Source organism: Coturnix japonica, chromosome Z (assembly GCF_054131305.1).
Source record: "Coturnix japonica strain WE chromosome Z, WE-NBRP24, whole genome shotgun sequence".
NCBI classification, from domain to species: Eukaryota; Metazoa; Chordata; class Aves; order Galliformes; family Phasianidae; genus Coturnix; species Coturnix japonica.
This window is the reverse complement of record NC_140702.1, coordinates 12,420,954-12,439,185: the sequence shown is the minus strand read 5'-3', so window position 1 is coordinate 12,439,185 and position 18,232 is coordinate 12,420,954. Positions and strand designations below refer to the sequence as shown.

Sequence of the window (18,232 nt, the reverse complement as noted above, 5' to 3'; positions counted from 1 at the left end):
CCTCTGCATCCATCAAGGGATGGAGATTCTCCCTAGCCCTCCTCTTCATGTTAATGTATTTATAGAAATATTTATTGTTGTCTTTCACCTTAGTGTCCAAGTTCAGCTCTAGTTAGGCTTTGGCCTTTCTTATTTTCACCCTGCACAGCTTCACTGTGTATTTGTAATCCTCATTAGCTGCTTGCCCCCTCTTCCAGAGAGATAAACTTTCCTTTTGTTCCTGAGTTCCAGCCAAAGGTCTCTCTCTGTTCAGCCAGGCCAGTCTCCAAACACAGTCAAAAAAGAGGTGAGAAGGTGAGGTAGACAGGGGAAGGGTCTTGTTGCATAGCAGCAGAGCTGAAGAAATCAACATCTCCAGATGAAGAAAAACGAAGAATACTCTGTTTTTGAAAATGACACTTTGCATCTGCTGTGGTCAAGCTACCTTTTAGGCTTGACTTTTTTCCAGGCAGGCAGATTTTCCAGATCACCTCTAGACATTTATGAGAGAAAAGGTCTCTTAATAACACATCTTCTTGCAAGAATCCATCCCACAAGACTTTCCAATAATCCCTTGGCCCTCACATTGCTTAAATATGGATTTTCCAGCTGTAGGAATAGACTTGTTAAGCTGAGCAGTCCCAAATCCTGGGATAGCTTTTTACAGCACAGCTCACATGCCTATGGTGCTTTGCACAGTTTTCTCAGAAACACGTGTTTTGATTCACTGTAATAATTTAGAAGATGGACTAGATGATTAATTTGCCTGTTCTGGGCAGAGCTAAGATATGTTAATAGATTTCCAGATTCCTGCTGCACCAGAGAGACAACAGCTGTGCAAGAAGAGATCCTCCTGCATCCACACACCAGGCTGAGTCTGCTCCTGCTAAGGTCAGTCATCATTACTGTTCTGGAGGGCTGACATGCTGGCACATGGTCTGTAAAGGGCTTCAGGTGTGTATGGACTTTGGAAGATGTGATGTTGTCACCTTGCTGCATTCATTTTCTGTTGTTTCTCTCATGTGCTTTGGGGCAGATCTGTGCCTGCTTTCCATCTCTTTGGTCTGTCACTCACTCAGGTTTCAGATGGGATTACAAGCATTTCCTGACCACCCGTGTTGTGCATGTGTCAGCATAGGAGTTAAATGCAAACTCCAACTCATATTAACCCATGAATTATCACCTGAAAAAAAAAAAAAAAAAAAAGAAAAATCTTTTGAATTGGTTTTGCTATTGTCTCCTTTGGCAGAAACAGGCTTTGCTTCCAGGGGAATACAGCTGACACACCATTTACAGAATCACAGAATCAGACAACTGTAGGAGTTGGAAGTTGTAAAGCTCACTTACTGCCCAGCTCTCCAGTCTGTCCAAGTCTTGCTGAATGGCAGCACAGCCTTCTGGCATGTCAGCCACTCCTCCCAGCTTTGTATCATCAGTGTACTTCCTGAGGGTGAACACTATCTTGTCATCAAGGTCATCAGTGAAGATACTGAACAAGACTGGACCAGCACTGACCCCGGGGGAACACCACCAGTCACAGGTCTCCAACTGCAATCTGCACCGCTGATCACAACCCGCTGAGCTTGGCCAGTCAACCATTTCTCAGCTCACCTCACCGTCCACTCATCTATCCCGTACTTGCTCAGCACTGTTATCAGAATGTCATGGTAGACAGTCTCTCAGCTCCCCAGATGCTGATATTTTTGACCAGCTTGTAGACTTCAGAAGTCACACTCTGAATGTAATTGCACAAAATACTGCAAAAGAGAGCTGTATGAAAATAAAAACAGCTATTCATGGAAGGTCAAACTAGTGGCATTATCAGCATTGCTTTCTTCCTCCTCTTTTTCTTCTTCCTCTCTTGTCTTCTTTGTGTGTGCATGCATAAAGCAGGAAGGGGAATGACATTTTTCATCTTGGATACTGAAGTCCTCTCCTACTGAGCTGCTTGTACCTACCTTTGCACCTTCTGCTGGAAGATCAGCTGTGAGCAGGATTCTGAGGAACACTGCTTTTTAGCAAACAAACAGGATAAGGACTGGCAATGGTATTCTTGCAGATGTTTGGGTTTACATGTGTGATACCTACCTCTTATTACTACCACTGAAGCCTACTGAACCATAAAATGTCATCTGCTATCGTTAATCAGTTCATGGAGGATAAGAGTCTGACAACTATCCAGCACTGGGCTAACTCTTCTCTTTCTGGAAGGCAGGGTAATGCCAAGAACAATGCAAGAAAATTCCTCAGGAATCATAAGGAAATCTGTTTTAAGCAAGTGTGTAAGAAGAAACTGTGCCTGGCTGCAGTGTGTGTGCAGTGGGCCGAAGGCTCAAAGGGAATAGGACTCAAAGTGCTTTGTGCTGACATTACTCTCTGGATCAGGTGGACAAAGAGCCCTCTGTCCATTAGGGCTGTGTTTTCATTTTCCATTTCCTCTGCACAGCCTCCACACTTCCTTTTTCCAAAATTTTCTCCCTTCCTGGTGTTAACACCTCTCAGTAGCTGAGTGTCATCATGCCGTTCCTTTCCAAGAGTCATCACTTCTAGTCTTCCCTCATCAGCTGCTGGTGTTCATTCACGAAATGATAGGAAATGCAGTCAGCACTCCTGACGTGTCTGTGCTAATGAATGATGGATCATTTTTGGAAAGACCTCCAGCAGCCTGGACTCATTCAGACACTTTATTTCTGTTCACCGTGTCAGAGTTTGCTGTTTCTCATGTCAGAGGCTGCTGTGGTGAGCAGATACAGAGCAGCTCTGTCTTCTAAATGCTCCTTATGCAGCTGTAGGGGAAAAGAGGACCTTTCTAGGACCTGCTGATACACTGGGATGAACCTTGGAGGTAAAAAATTCTAGGTATTTGCTAAAGGCGGCCCCATCTTCGTGCCTGGAATTCTGAGCATTCCCCTTCTCTTTCAGAAAGTCTCTTCTGACCTTTAAAGCAAAGGCCAAATACATCCTCCAGTAAGTAACGTATCCATTCCTTTAGCTTTCCACTCTCTCCACAGTTCTCTGCTTATCACAAACCCTGTGGCACAGTGAGGATTTTTGCATGACGCAGTGAGTCTCCCCCTCAGCAGATCTACAGACTTTGCCAACACCTCTTAAGGACACCCTTCTGCTGAGCCAATTCAGAGCCTTTTTCTCAGTAGGTGTAGAAGGGGCAAGAAGGCCAAAACGCTGCACCTGCATTTGCACTCTTCACTTTTCTTTAGGATGCCAAATTATTTGTTGAAAACGGAATATCCCAAAGAAAATCACATTTTCCAGCAGCTTAAAGTAGTTGGATACTCAACTAGGAAGCAGGTAAAATCAGCCAATATCAAACTAAATGGTTATTAATGTTCATTTTGCTTACTTTGAAAACAACCCTTGATAATATGAACAGTTCTCTTGTTTTCAGGGTGCTGTTTCTCTAGGCAATCTCCAGGGTTGAGAAACACACATTTTCCCAACTGGTTGTGGATGAGCACCTGAATTCAGAGCTCCAGTTCTTCCTATAATTAAAAGGATTTGTTATTTCCAAGTCTGAGGTCTCAGAAACATATTGTATCATTTGGCATTTTATGCTGGTATCAGCTGGGTCAGATTTGATTTTGCTCATAGTGTGAATGGTGCTGTGGCTTCAGGAGTTGAATGACATTGATAACACAGCAATGCTTTGGTTGTTGTTGAGGATATTTTGACTTCTTGTGCTGTTCTGCCATCAAGGGGGCTGGGGAGTACAAAAGAAGCAGGGAGGGAATGGAAATTGTGTTGTGCATCACTTGTTTTGTAAACATAAATGTATATATATATGTCTATTATACATATATAGTAATTATTACTATTATTAATACCTTCCTTTTCTGTCTTAGGAAATAGTTTTTTTCTCAGCATTTGAGTTCTACTTTTCTTCCTGATTCTCTGTCCCACTGGGAATGGGGAGTGAGCAAAAGGCTGCATAGTTCTGAGTTGCCTGCAGGGTTAAACAACATAATATTTGAAGAGAAATAAGACAAAATTGTGTTTATAAGGATGATGCTTTGTGCATTCCAGTTTAACCACTGATGTGCACCATTGGACATCCTAAGCATCCACCCTGGGACCTGCTGTCAGACAAGGTATGAAACCCTGTGCAGGTTTCAGTCCCTGTTGCCATGTGGAGGCACCCCAGGTAGGAGATCTCACATGCAGATCTCTGTGAAGTCAGCAGGACTTTCTTTCCACTCCTTTAATGAGTCTGAGATAAAGCAGCAGATCCCTGAATTCAAAGATTGTTCCAAATTACTTAAACAAGGCTTGCATGTGCTCTGAGACCATCAGCTCTGTACCTTTAATTATTCTAGAGGCAAATCCCTTGTAACGGCACCAACCTTGTCACTCTTAACATCACATTCCTGTTTAGTTTTGCATATGCTTGCAGGGAAAAAATCCATACTGACTTTCCCTCTGTCTGTACACAGAGACATGAGTACACTGCAGTGAGGCCAGTTTTGATCCACTGTACTACTTTCCTTCATCTTTGATGTACTTGGTTGTTTCAATTAAATTAAATGTTATGCTGATTGTTTTAGCAAAACATAGCTGTGGCCATGGCCTTGGCTTCTGTGAGGGAAAATAAGAACACATTTCCAGGTGTGATAAAGGGGAGGAAAGAAATAAGACCAACTAAACTCATGACAACAGGAAACAGAGGGGCCAGCAGCCGGATGGCTTGGGCTCCATCCTGCACAAAGTCCAGTGGAAACCAATACCTGTGAGTTGGAAGTTGGCCCACAGAAGTTTGTGTCAACGTGGTCACTGGAGCCCTACTCCACTGCAGGTCAAGCTTTTCATCTCAATATTTATTTGCCCCTGGAAAGGACAACAGGCCCAGGTGGGAAAGCCAGGGAACGTGTCCAGTGAATAACTACGTTATGTTTTTTCATGGGGTGAATTCACACTCTCACCCAACAGACATCTCACCCACTAGTGAGTTTGATACAGCAGGCACAAGCCAAAATCCTTCATAATGTATCTCTTGTTGTCAAGTCAGACTGCTCTAACAAATGTCCCTCTGTGCTCTAGACATATTTTGGAACTGCATCACTCTTATTCTTGTTTTCCAGGCAAAGTCCATTCCCTCCATTCTCCTCCTAAATACTGTAGGCTCACCTTCAAGAACAGTCCGTGGGTTCACATGGCCCCACTCATTTTCCATACCCTCCCTCAGAAGCTGTGTAAATCTGGGCTCATGTGAATGGTAAACTTGCTAACTCAGGAAACAAAATAATGTCCTATTGAACACAATTTCAGCATCCTTCTGTCAAACCGGTCTTGTGGTGCCTTCCTCATCTCCAGTCCTGCAGAAAATCAAGCCTTGTAGATTCATTCACTTTCTGGCTGTGGTCTAGCAAGGTTTGACCACAAGTTTTTCAACTTTACTTTAAATTCATTATATTCACCTTTCTCTATGTTTCTCCTGTTGGTTTATGAACACTGAACATGTAGTTTACCTTCTTCCTTAAGGGCTAGTTTTTAGTCTCTAACTGCATTCTGATATAATTTTCTCTTTCTGCTTTCTTGTCCAAACTCTTCTCCAGAGAATGAGGTAAGTACATTACATACCAGATCAGGCCTGAGTTGACAGTGACTCAACTGGGCAGCAGCTGCTTGATTGAGGGACTTTTGAGCGCTGCAGAAATGGCCTCATTTCTTGGTGGAAATGCTCTCTTGTGGAGATACTCATTTATCACTCTTCTGCTGAAACAAAATACTGTAAGGCATTCCCCATTTTGTTGAATTTGTGATGGAAAGGGAACAGGGAGAAGAAAAATACTGCCTCTTATTGAGGTGAAAAACAGCTTCTGCGAAAGTTGCCCGCTGTCATGTACAACCTGTGGCAGAACCAGGAAGATTATTTGTATCTTCTGAGCATTGGCCCAATATTTAACTCATAGTCAACTACATTATTCCCTGTCTTTCTGTTATTTGCATTTGTTAACTGTGTCTTGGAGCTCAGGGGTGCACACAGGACCAGAAGTGAAGGCATGGGTTAGTGCAGTGACCAAACCACTGCATGGTATCAGCATTAAGGCCTCTTGTGTGGGCACCAAGCCATGGGAGAGGGTACAAGGTGAGACCACAGCCACAGCACATCTCAGCACTGTTCTCCACTGCCAGCTGCAGGGACAAATTCAATCACAAATGGGTTGTGACTGGCTTGGGAGGAAGGAAGAGGCAGAAGCCCACCCAGCCTGGTGATCTTATTGCAAAAGCTCACGTACCTTAACTGATGAATAACTGTATCTGTTTTGTTTTTCATCATATGCTTGACTTCCACAGAGTGTTAACTAATGAAGTCATGCTTTTCTTTATTAAAATCACACGTATGTCACTGTTAGTTCATAACAAACAACATGGCTTCATAGTAAATTATATACACAGTGTAATTTTTTTCCACTCTTAATGAAAAACACACTGTTTGGTTTGGGCCATCTCCAGACTTTTCAGTTATGAAGTTACTCGCTGAAGGTGGGAACTTGTGGGAGGTTGCTTTACGCAGCATTACTAGCAAAGCCGCTTACTCCAAATATTGGCCATTCTTTTACTTTGTTTGGATGAAGAGTAATATTTTCAAAAGTATCTGAGCTACTTAGGAGCCTGTGGCCTACATCAGACAAATTTCACTGGTTCATGCTGGGCTGGATGTGATGTTTTTCCTTCAGTACTTGCTTTTTCGCATGGTGATACAAAGCACTGGAACAAAGGTGCCTTTTACCAGCAGTTTCTTTTGGTTCCTGAACCAGGATAACCTGAATTGGCACAAGCACAAGGACTACTGCAGACACATTCATGCAAAGAGAGTTGTGTTTCTTGCATCATACTCAGAAAAATGACTGCGGCCACACTAATGAGTGGTGTGAGACACTTGAAAGAAAAGTCCTAATGTTCAGTCAAAGCATTCTACCTAAACATCATGCTTCTTCAGATAGGTAAATTCTGTGAGGAAATAGCCCGAAAATTACTTATAGCAAATAAAGGGACGGGGCACGAGAAATTAACAGAGACAACCATGCTACATAGGCTTTTTAACTTGATTCTGTATGGATGACTTTTTAGGTGTTTTGCTCGTATAACTACTTTCTGTCTGCTCACTAGCAAAATGTCAAGTTTAGCCATACCTGTGCTGCAGGAGTCTTCCAACACGCTCCTCAGATGCTGGGGAGAAAAAAAATCCCTAAATCCTTCTGGAAAGTGGGAGGTGTATTCATCCTGCTGGTTGCATCTGCTGTGGGAGATACCTCCTGGTCAGCCAATGAAAGCCAGAAATGTCTATTTGCCAGGAGCTACTGAAATGGCAGATGCTGGGTTTTCCAACCCCCTAGTGGGACCCTGTCATTTGAATGGAGCCATATTCATCTTTGGATTTACCCTTCTCAGCTAAGCTGTAGACATCAAGCACCACCAAGTGCTATATAACTGAAGCTGGTGCTCCCTCGCCTCCATCATCTCCTCCAGATTCTGCCTCCTCCATCCTGCAGGGTAAGATCTGGCCTCCCCAGCCACATACTTTTCACTGGCTTCACTTTCTGCAGGCTGGATTGAGAAGCTGTTGAGGGTGGTTTTCAAGGACTGCAGTCCTAGGGCAGCTTAGGTTTACATGGTTTGTTTAGTAAAGGAAGCTGCCATCATGGAAGTTGACTGAAAAACATAATTTCTCCCTTTATTTTTGCCCTCCGTGCTTTTCACACTTGCTCAGCTTTGAGGTCGGCTCTGCCTAGAAAAAAAAGTCATGCTGTGTGGCTTCTCTCAGTTTTCCATGAAGAAATACAAAATAATAATAATAAAAAAACTATCCTCTTGAGTGACAGTCTTATAACCTTGCAAGTTTCCATGGAATTTATCTAAGCAAATGTGCTGCCAGTGTTGCAATTGTGTTTTATTTGTGCACTTAGAATAAGTCATTAAACACTTCTCATGCTCCTAGACCATAACAGCCACCACAACACAGATGCTATGCATGCCTCCATTTGAAAGAAGGGAGATCTGGCCATCAAGCCTGCAGTTCCCCTTGACGTCTGCTTTGCTGGGGAAACCAGGAATGGTCAACTTGGGCTTTGATCCACGCAGACCAAAAAGCAGTGCAGGAACTCTCCTGAGCCCACTGACAGGCTTCTCTTTCCACCCCAGGGCAAGTAGGCCTCATCTCACTGTGTGTTCACCAACGCTGCTGTGAGGAGCCTCAGGGGAATGGACACATGTTCTGAAGACTAAACAAGAGCTCATCCCAAGGCATGGCCATGCAAGGATATAGTGATTATGTTTTGGAAATAAAGCCTTTAACCTGCTCCAGTGTAGGAAATCGTGTTTTCATGGTGTTTCTCTTTAAGCAATGCCATGGTGGCAGCCAGTGCTCCCACAGGACAGTGCATCAGTGATAATAACATGCGTATGCTGCTGGTATCCTCTCTGACATAATTTCTAAACAAAATAATTGTCACTTGCATCCAGTTGTGGCTGAAGCTCAGCCCTCACTGTCAGCACAGAAGAGAGGGGTCTGGGAGGCACTAGCAGCTGGCCTAGCTCAAACTAGGCACATTTTTGAGTAACTCCCTTGAACTAAGGAGTGTTTACATATTTTGAAAAAGCAGGATTGCAAAGAGACACTTGAGGACAAGAAGAATGTACAAACTTCAAAATCCGTGGCAGAACAAGCCTTAAAATATCCAGATATTGTGATACTTGGGAAAACAGAGAACTGAAAAAAACAGAACCAATGTGAGTCCTTGAAGCATCTTTCAAATCTTTTAGAGGTAAAACACCATTTATATGAAAACAGTTTAAATTTGCCTTGAGTGTGGGTGGGAAATGGGAAGGCTGATCCTTGTTTCAGTTGGCTTTTTAGCTCTTAATAAATGAAACGCACCTAAATCAACAAAGTCTCTCAGACAAAAAAAAAAAAAAAAAAAAGGCGAAAGTCACGCCATGAAAAGAGCATTATTCATTCTAAGAAATTAAAAAGAAACCAACAACTAAAAACAAGGACCGATGGAAAACCTTTTCTGAACTTGCCAGAAAGCCTTTAAAACACTGACAAACAAAATCCTGCAGTGAAGGTAGGGGTTCTCTCCCATGCTGCCCTTCCCTCTCTGAAATTCTTCACGTCTGCATTCTCCACGTGCTGTGTTTGGTTCCCTATTTGTTCCCTATTTGCCTGAAGAGCTCTTCAGAAGGGCTGTAAGAAAGAGGAAGTCATAGAATCACTGAATATCCCCAGATGGAAAGAATAAACAATTATCATAGAATCATAGAACCACTGAATATCTTAGGTAAGAAGGGACATCACAGCCCACCCTGTTCCATCCCCTGTTGTTACCTGGTTGCCCCCCACCAGATCAGGCTTCCCAGGGTCCCATTTAACCTGGCCTTGAATGCTTCTACGGATGGGGCATCACAGCTTCTCTGGGCAAATGATCACTACCCAGCACCTGGCTCACACACAGGACCATCCAAAATTCAAACCCTATGTCTGAGAGCATTGTTCAGGTGCTTCTTGAACTCTGGTGGGCTTGGTGATTTTGCAATAGGGTTTCCCAAATCTACAGGCATGTGAAGGCCACAGAGCTATGCAGAGGAAGGCTTCAGGTAGTAGTGGGGGAGTCTCATTAGCAGCAACTCCTACTGGAACTACCCATCTGCAGCAGCGTGGTGCTGGGGCGAACACAGAGAAATCGAAGCACTTTGCTAGAGTGCTTCCAAAGCAAAGCCAAAAGCACCTGAGGGAGACTAATGGTGGGGTCTTCCAGCAAACTGAAGCTTCTTAGCATTTCTCAAATGCTGAGAAGCACAACTGGAGCTAGCCTCCTGCTTCAGCTCATGTAACTCCCGTGAACTATTTTTTCCTTACATACTGGTTAGGAAAGAAAATAGAAATGCTTTTAGACCTGGAAGAAGAATGGTACCCACAGCTGTGAGATAGTAAAGAGCTTTTCCTAAAGAGGCTGTCCCTATCATATCTCCTTCCTATGCTTCTCTCCTGAAAACGAGGGCCAGCACTGCAGCTGGCTCCAAGGGAAGAGGAATCCTTACTTGAATTTCTTAGGTCCAGTGTTCCCATTCTGTGTTGCTGCATATGTTGTGTGTTTAATGTTAGCAGATCACCACATAAGCAATCTAACTTTGCCAACGAACTGTGATCCAGGTCTTAAAACAAAAAAATCCCAGAGGCATTTTCACAAAGTGTGATTTATTTAGCAGTTGTGTATTTTGGCTTCCTGATCATTACATCCAGCAGTCAACCCCATGTGGCTGTGTTACATTACATATGCCACGCCATTTAAAGCCCAACGTCAGGGCATTCATTGCTCATGGATCACCAAAGAAGTTTTGAGAGAGGAAAAAAACTGGACTCTTCCCTTTTTATGTTTCTGTAAGGTACTTTGTAATGCCCCTATTGATCAGTATTTAGGTATGTCAGCTTTATTTTTGCTGAAGCAGGCACTTTGTTTCGCTTGTTATGTAAGTGATCAGCTTCTCTAACAAGGCAAGGGGTCAATCAGCCCTGAGACCTCTTTCCTTCAAAATGTTAATGAAGTGGGAATTAGCACAAAAATAGTTATAAACCAGTTATGCTCTATTGGCACTGTAGTTAATACCTTTTATTTTCAGTTGCATTTCATGTGACTTTGCAAATCAGTGCATGGACATATTTATCCCCATTTTTAAGCTCTCCAGCCCTGGTTTAATCAAATTGTGAGCTTGTATGTTTAAATTAAAATTGCAGATGTATTCTGGGAGAAACATGTCAATGCACAGAAAGAAAAAGGAAAGGAAGGCAAGGGTGGAAGGAGGAAGAAAAAGAGAGAAATGAAGGAGAAAGGAAAATAAGAGGGAATGGGAAGAAGAAGCAGCAGGCTTGTCTCTTTGTGGGATGACTTTTCTAAGCATGGTGAAGAGGCCAGGGGTTAAGAGGTACAAATGTGGACATGGTATAGAAAAGGGTGGGCAGGTTGGAACCAGGAGCAGAAATCATTGTGAAGTGGTTTATGTGAAACAACCTGCCCTTCATTGTTCCTGGTTTTTGTCCCTGTGCCTGAGACAGGCAATTTTGTACCTCTGCACAGACACACTACTTGAAGAATTCCCCTCCACACCCAAAAATACCAGCTCTCCCAATGAAGGGCATTTCTTGCATGCTCCATATTGCACATACTAAATACTTATTGTACTAGATACAACCTCTAAACATTTACAGTAAGTGCACTTAACAGCAAAATTGTTTGCCATATCTCACTGGCTCTCTCTGTACTTGCAAGTTATAAACATGGTTTTGTTTAAACAGGAAAGCAAATGGGCAGATTCCCGAGTCTCTCACATACACTTCTGGTTATCAGAAGTTTATCGCAGGCATAAGGGAACATTTCATGGAGGCCCTTCTTAAAATGCTGTCAGCTTATCAGTGTGTTCGATTTCCTTTTACTACAGGACACAGCAGCATACTTTGATCTCCTTTTCTGTTTTTATATCTGCCTCTTTCTTTTTTCTTCTTTTTTTTCTTTTTCCCATTGGACTTAGAAAACAGGAGCTATGTAAATAACTGTTTGGAAAATCCTCTCAGAGGTGAAAATGAGAAGAAAGAGAAAGGCATGTTGTCTGGAAGAGACGTGGCTGGACAGTGATGAGAAATGAAATAGTCTTTTGGAAGTGGCCTTTCTACTCAAATGGCATCATCCAGTCTAACCCCCGCTAAAGAACAAGACTAGACCCAGTATGTACCCAAAAGAATCCATGCTAGCTACAGGCCTCCAACTAAGACTTTGTATTGCCAATCACAATCCTTTGAGCACTGCCAGTCAGCCAGTTTTCAGTCTACCTCACTGTCTACCTATGTATTCCACACTTCTAAGTTTACCCACAAGGATATTAGGGGAGATAGTATATAAAACTTTGCTGAAGAATGTTAATGTAGGATTCCAGATCTGGGGCTTTTCTACTCTGTCAGCTTTCACTCTGATTTAGTAATGTTAAGTACCACACTTGCAAATTGTTAACGCAGGCAAGTCATGTAACAGACCAAAAAAGAAGTCCATATTTGACATGCATGATTTCTGCAGAATGTGGAAATATTAACAGTTATTTCAGGCCTCTGTGAACCCTAACCCATCTCAGGGACCTGAAGTACCAAGAGATACTGTGGGACAAAGTCATGCCTCAAAATAAAGTGGAGGCTATGCCCTAGAGAAACGACCTTAATGCTCAACTTTGGCATCAACTTTCACTACAGCCTTCGTGACTTCCCCATAAATAAAAAACAGAGTAGTAGTGTTTGTATCAAAGTCTCTCCAGTTGATGGTGTCCTCTTTAATTCCAGCGTGGTTTTAGTATATAGGCAATTACAGCAATGAGGATGTACAGGGCTGGTGGTGACAGCTTTGCAGAGAGAAACTCCAGCTGGTTCATAGTAGCTAAGCCTGGGATCTGCTAGCATACTTCTGAGACAATGGGAAGGTCAGAAGAAGCTGTATAACTTGCTTTCTAAGCTGGGCTGCTTTGAGCTTTCCGTGGCAGATTGCTCCTGTGACCTGGACTGGATGTGGCGGGGTCCATGGATATACAGCCCAAAAGATCTAGTCCTTGGAGCTACCTGAACTTCCATACTTACACACGATATATGGGGAGAAACTTAAACTGACACTGGCAAGTTACTTGGGAAGGGAAGCAAAACTAAGACCTCAGTGATAAAAATATATTCTTGTCTCGGACACGCAAATCACCCAGACTTAGATTGCAACAAGAACATTTATTGCATGCCTGCTGAACCAGGGCAAGCTTTTGCTGGCAGCTTTTTACGGTAATGCCACAGCAGCATTCACCACGTGGGGAGGACAGAGTTAAAGAGCTGTCCCTGGGGCAGCTATTTAAATAACCCAGTTCCTGGTGCATTATGGACAGGTGGGGTTGGTTTTAGGAAGCCCTGAAGCTCTTTAATGGTTTGCCTTTTCTACTTGTGTCAGTTATGCACCCAGCTTTCAGCATCCTAATCAGCAGCCAGAATGAAGCTACCAACATATCCCAGAGAACGTGGAACAACAAAAGGGTTGACAAGAAATTCACTGTGGCAACTACAGAATGTTCTCAACTTTTCATGTAAATGCTGTGACTAACAGCTCCATAAAACAGTCTGTCACCCAGACTGTAAGAGCAGATGTGATAGCAATAAGGAATTAAAATCTTAGTTAATAATCCCTCAATAAAGGGCAATCTTTTCTATTACTTTCCAGACTTGTGCTGCTACTCGATAAAAGAAATAGGAAAAAGACATTTTCTCTGACCTGCAAGTGACTTCATCAGCCATTTTGCAGTTAATACCCAACTCCTACTGCTACAACTGCTGAAACAAACACTTTTACATTTGAACTTCCAGAGGATTTACTTGGGCCAGAGGCAGCCAGCAACACAAGAATTTTAATGACTGTGGGAGGACTGCTGGTATTTTAAGAAGTCTTCTAAAACACTTCGCAGGATTGGAGATAAGAAAAATAAGTGGAACAATTTTTTTCCAAGTACTTTGAACCATGTTCTCACATAGCAGTCAGTGAACTCTACATCTGCATAATGAAGATGGTAAAACCTGAATAGAGAAGTTAAAAAAAAAAAAACAAAACACCAAAAAACAGAGACGAAACCAAATGGCATGGGAGCCACTCTAAAGGAGAGAGCAAAAATCCTTCTGCTCCAAGCTCTTGATTTTATTTTCTTTGCTCACAGCAGCTTTAATTTCATTAGCTTGCAAAGAAACAATCCACAGATCAGATTTCTCAAGGATATAGGGAGATCATGTCAATAAAACAAAGCACTAATTAAATCCTTAAACAGCAGCCACATGCTCAGTTAGTCCCTGTAGTGGAATCTTAGAAGAAACTTCTGCATCTCGTTGCCTTTGATCTAAAGCATCGTACTTCACTGTCTACAAGAAAAAGCCACGTGCTGCCAGAAGTGCTCCCAGGTTAATCTATCCCACAAGTGAATTTTATCTGCTGTTAAGAATCCAGAAGATCAGGTCCAGCTTCTTGAATAACAGAGAGTCTCATTGGAGAAGGTCTGACTGATGTACCTGGCAGCATCTGCCACCTGTTGCAGTTGTGATGAGGACAGAAAAGCCTTCCTGGGTATCCATCTTCACATGAGCTCTTGGGACCCAGCAGCACATCATAAGCAATCATGCTCTTGGTTACATTATTCAGCCGCTGCTTCCCCAAAACCACCACACACTTTCAGCACAGAAAACTGTGGTGAATGAAACTGCTGTTTCTCAACATCACCCTCCCAACTCACTCTGAAAAGAACATGCAAACAGCAGTTAAAAGGACAATGGGAAAAGAGAAACCTCAACCCAAAACACAGTGTGTGTGATGCTCCTCTTTTGTGTGGAAGGAAGGGACATGAAAGAGTGCAATCTTTGGATCCAGGGAGCACTCTTGAAACAACAAAAAAAATATGTTTCTCAGATGCCCCCTCTCTGTGGAGACACTTTTACCCTCTCCTTTCTTCTGCCTACCTGCACTAGCCCGCCCATCAATGCAGGCACCATGAAACACTTGTGCTTACCAAGCAGATGCTTTTAAATGAAAAAGCTCATTCTGCCTGTTCTCTTTCTCAGTACAGTCATGTGAACAAAACACAAATCGACCTTCAGATTCACTTGCTCTTATACAGTCAGAAAAAGACCTCTGCTTTGTCCAAAGGAAGCACCACATAGGATACCTCAGTCAGCTGGAAGACTGTGCTTCTTCTGTCCCCTCTCCTCACATCTTCAATACTGTCCATACAAATTTGGCTCAAAAGTACAAGTGAATTTTACTGAAAGCAGTGGCAAAGCTCTCACTTTATCCAGTGGAGTCAGATTTCCCTCCATCTTGCTTTTTTGAAGCAATTTCTTTTCCCCCCGTGATTTTAAACAGTGATGCTAAAAACTCTACTCTGTGATAAGCTGATCCTCTCCATTTCTTCCTGGCCCACATGGGAGAATATTGTGCCTTACATTACATTCCATCCAATACATTACACTGACAGATACACCTCAGATTTTTCTCATATTTTTCTTTTTTCTTTTTTTTTTCTTTTTTTTTTTCTTTTTTTTTTTTTTTCCCCCTAGGAATTTACCATTGATATATTTTACATTGTTAGAAGAACATAATTTCTCAGGGAAAGGTCCCATGTTCTTTATCCCATCATTGCTTCTGTTTATTTCTGTCAAGGAATTCTGACTAACACCTTTGATTCTTGGGAAGTGACATTCATGTTAGTGGCATTTCTGTTTGAAACAGCCACATACAAAAAAGAAATCCATCTGTTAGCTTAGCTTTTCATAACAATGTGCAAGTGTGGCTATAATACATAGAAAAGTTCATCTATTTGCAAAAGACTACTAAATATTTGGTCTTTACAAAATAGAGTTGTACCTTGGTTCCTAGTAGCCCACTGCTTTTGAAATGTAAGGTAAATAAACTAAAAGACGCCCCATAAACATTTTTAAGTGCAAGACACAGAAGTTGCTTTGTTTCTAATTACAAGTATCTTAAACAATATGCTTTTTTCCTCGTTAAAAATCTAATTCCCTTCCATCATAAGCACAAAATGCATTTGGACAGCAAAAAAAAAATAATAAAATTTTAAGGCCTACCAACATGACTGTAGGCCTAGAGATGTGTCCTGCTTTAAAAACTTGACCCTGAAAAACCTGGGACCGCTCACATGTTACACATTTCATACCACACTTCAAAGAAGAACATTAAATACCTTGTGACTAGAGTACTGTTTATTTCATAATCTAAACAAACACTGGAATACAGTCTACACTTTTCTACTTTCCTGCAGACTTTACAACGAGCTTTTTTCCCCCCATAATTAGAACAATGCGCATACACACAGAACATGCATGCTTTCTAACACCAGTAACGAAGGTAAGGAGAGTCAGTTCCCATCATCTTCCTGTTGCCTGTATTAGAAAAAAATACTTTTGCTTTTACTGTTGTTATGGCAGTGTGGCTAAAGATATGAAGACTACAGCCCGGTTTTACTCCCTGCACAGAAAATGTTCATCAAAAGCATGCTGATGGTGATAAATATTACATGTCTATTAAATGAAAGGCATACTTTTATCCCCTTTACTCCCTTTTTAAAAAGACTAAGTGGCTACATGTAAATGCAGTGAAGCAGGTATAAGCTTAATTAATCAGTTTATTCAGAGTGGCACCAAGGTGCTGCAAGGGCCAATAAAGTCTCAGCGATGCTCCCCAGAAGCCAGCTCTGCTGCAAGGTCTCTGCTTTCCACTTCCACAAGCAGAAGGCAAAGGTCTCACAGCACGGCGATGCCGGCACAGTGTCGCACTGGGCTCACTGGAAAAGAAGCACTTGTGGTCCATTAGTGTTTGAGAAAATCTTGTGAGTGGGTTACCTCCCCAGGGCAGCTCTGTCGGAGGGGCAGCCGGCAGGGCCTTTACACCACCGAGTGGTCGTTGCTGTGGACGCCGGCCAGGATGGTGTGGTTGAGAGAGGAGGCCGAGCGGTCAGAGCCTTCGGTGGGGCCGTTGGCGCTCTCACTGCGCTGGCAGCAGAGGATCTGCTTGAAGGTCGCACTCATCTCCTTGTCCCGGTAGGAGTAGATGATGGGGTTCATGGCGGAGTTGAACTCTGCCAGGAGCAGGAAGAACTTCTCGTAGGCCAAGACATTGCACTGTGGGCAGCACACATCGAGGAGAAGCAAGACTAGACCTGGGGTCCAGCAGATTATGAAAGCACCTAGAGGGAAAAAGAGAAGACAAAACACAACAGAACTGGTCACACACCATGAGGATCCAGCGGTCAGAAGCCCTATCGACTGCAGGGACTTGGAACTGGGTGATCTTTGAGGTCCCTTCCAACCCAAGCCATTCCAGGATTCTACAGCAATCCAAGTGGAAGTGGTGGAATTTAGTTTTCATTTTCAAGAGTATCTTTCTCTTGCTATTTCTTCACTGACCTGATGAGATGGCTGCCTTTCAGAGACCCAGAAATAGTTATGAGCAGAACATCACACAAGCAAGGTGCTTCTCCACTCTCACCATTTGTTTCCTGCTTAGCACATACACTTGCATTTAACATTAATGATGAGGAACACCTTCTTATTTTGCTAGAGACCTATGACTAATCAATCTAGTGATCAGCAGAAACAATGCTGTAATTTACTTCTCTAGCTAGTAACAAAGAAAGCCATTTTGTGATTGCTGTGACTGAAGCAGAAGTAACAGAAAAAGTGGTGCAGGCAGCAATTCTCAAGAGAAAAAAAAAGCCTGGGTCATGTCAATCCACTTCAGTCCCATTATGTAATGGAAAGTCCTAAACATCCTTCTTGCACTGAAATGTCGTCCTTCAACAGATCTTTTCTTAGGGCTCCATTCAGCAGAAATTCAGTGGCTCCTCAGGCTTCAATAGGGTAAATGCCAAAGAGCCTTACCCTGATTAAAATGCTTCCCCCTCCCTTCCCTACTTTGTAAAGCTCTGACAGGGACAAAGCCCAGAGTATAATTCTGAGTTCAATGCAGAAATGAAATCAGAATGTCTTGAATTTTTCCAGGAGTGAATGGCAAAGCTTATTCCAAGGTTAAGGATGTTTAGAATACAAACACCATGGGGAAGCCCTTGCACAACAATCATGTCAGAGCAAAGATGGTGCTCCTGAGATTCTGCAGGCTGACATGCTTGGTGGAGGTAGGAACTGAAGCTTTATCATCAGCCAGAGGGCTCAGCGCAGGAGCTGCCATAGGGGCTTCCCAACACTACCCAGCCAGCGCTGCTCACAGTGGGTTCCTGTGTCACTGTGGTATGTGCTAACACACCACCTCCTTCTTTTTGGCAGCAGTATGTTCTGTGGGATGACTGATCTCAGTCCATCTATTCGCTGTGCTCACCAAGAAGGTGCAGTGTGACACCTATCCCTTTGGACACACCAGCCTCACAAGCAGGAAAGCGGTTTCCAAACAGCTTTGCAGGGTGTGCTGTGCTACAGACACAGGGTGCCAACCAGAAAAGCACAGACAGGCTTTCAACACACCAAAAAGCAACTTCAAACTGAGCTTGCTTGCAAACAGCAGTGGCACAGTGCCCCTCAATGCCTATCGTTTTGCTGGCCAGCAACACTCAAACAGGGAAAGTATCTGGAGGCGAGCTGCCAGCTGCCGGTACAAAGCCCTGACTTCTTCTGCCAAATGACTTTGTTAGGGTCTGCCAGTAAATCTACAGAAGAGGG

At 42.9% G+C, this 18,232-nt stretch overlaps 1 protein-coding gene across 8 annotated transcripts in view; it reads right to left on the bottom strand.

Annotated features, from left to right (window-relative positions):
• Positions 1-13,652: 13,652 nt before the first annotated feature.
• The window catches only part of LPAR1 (lysophosphatidic acid receptor 1), a 61,556-nt gene continuing 56,976 nt past the window's right edge, over positions 13,653-18,232 (bottom strand). For all 8 annotated transcript variants that reach the window (XM_015849878.3, XM_015849876.3, XM_085529266.1 and 5 more), the window contains one exon: positions 13,653-16,746. In XM_015849878.3, the coding sequence (XP_015705364.1) occupies positions 16,445-16,746 (302 nt within the window). In that variant the 3' untranslated portion in view covers positions 13,653-16,444. The remainder of the gene's footprint in view (positions 16,747-18,232) is intronic.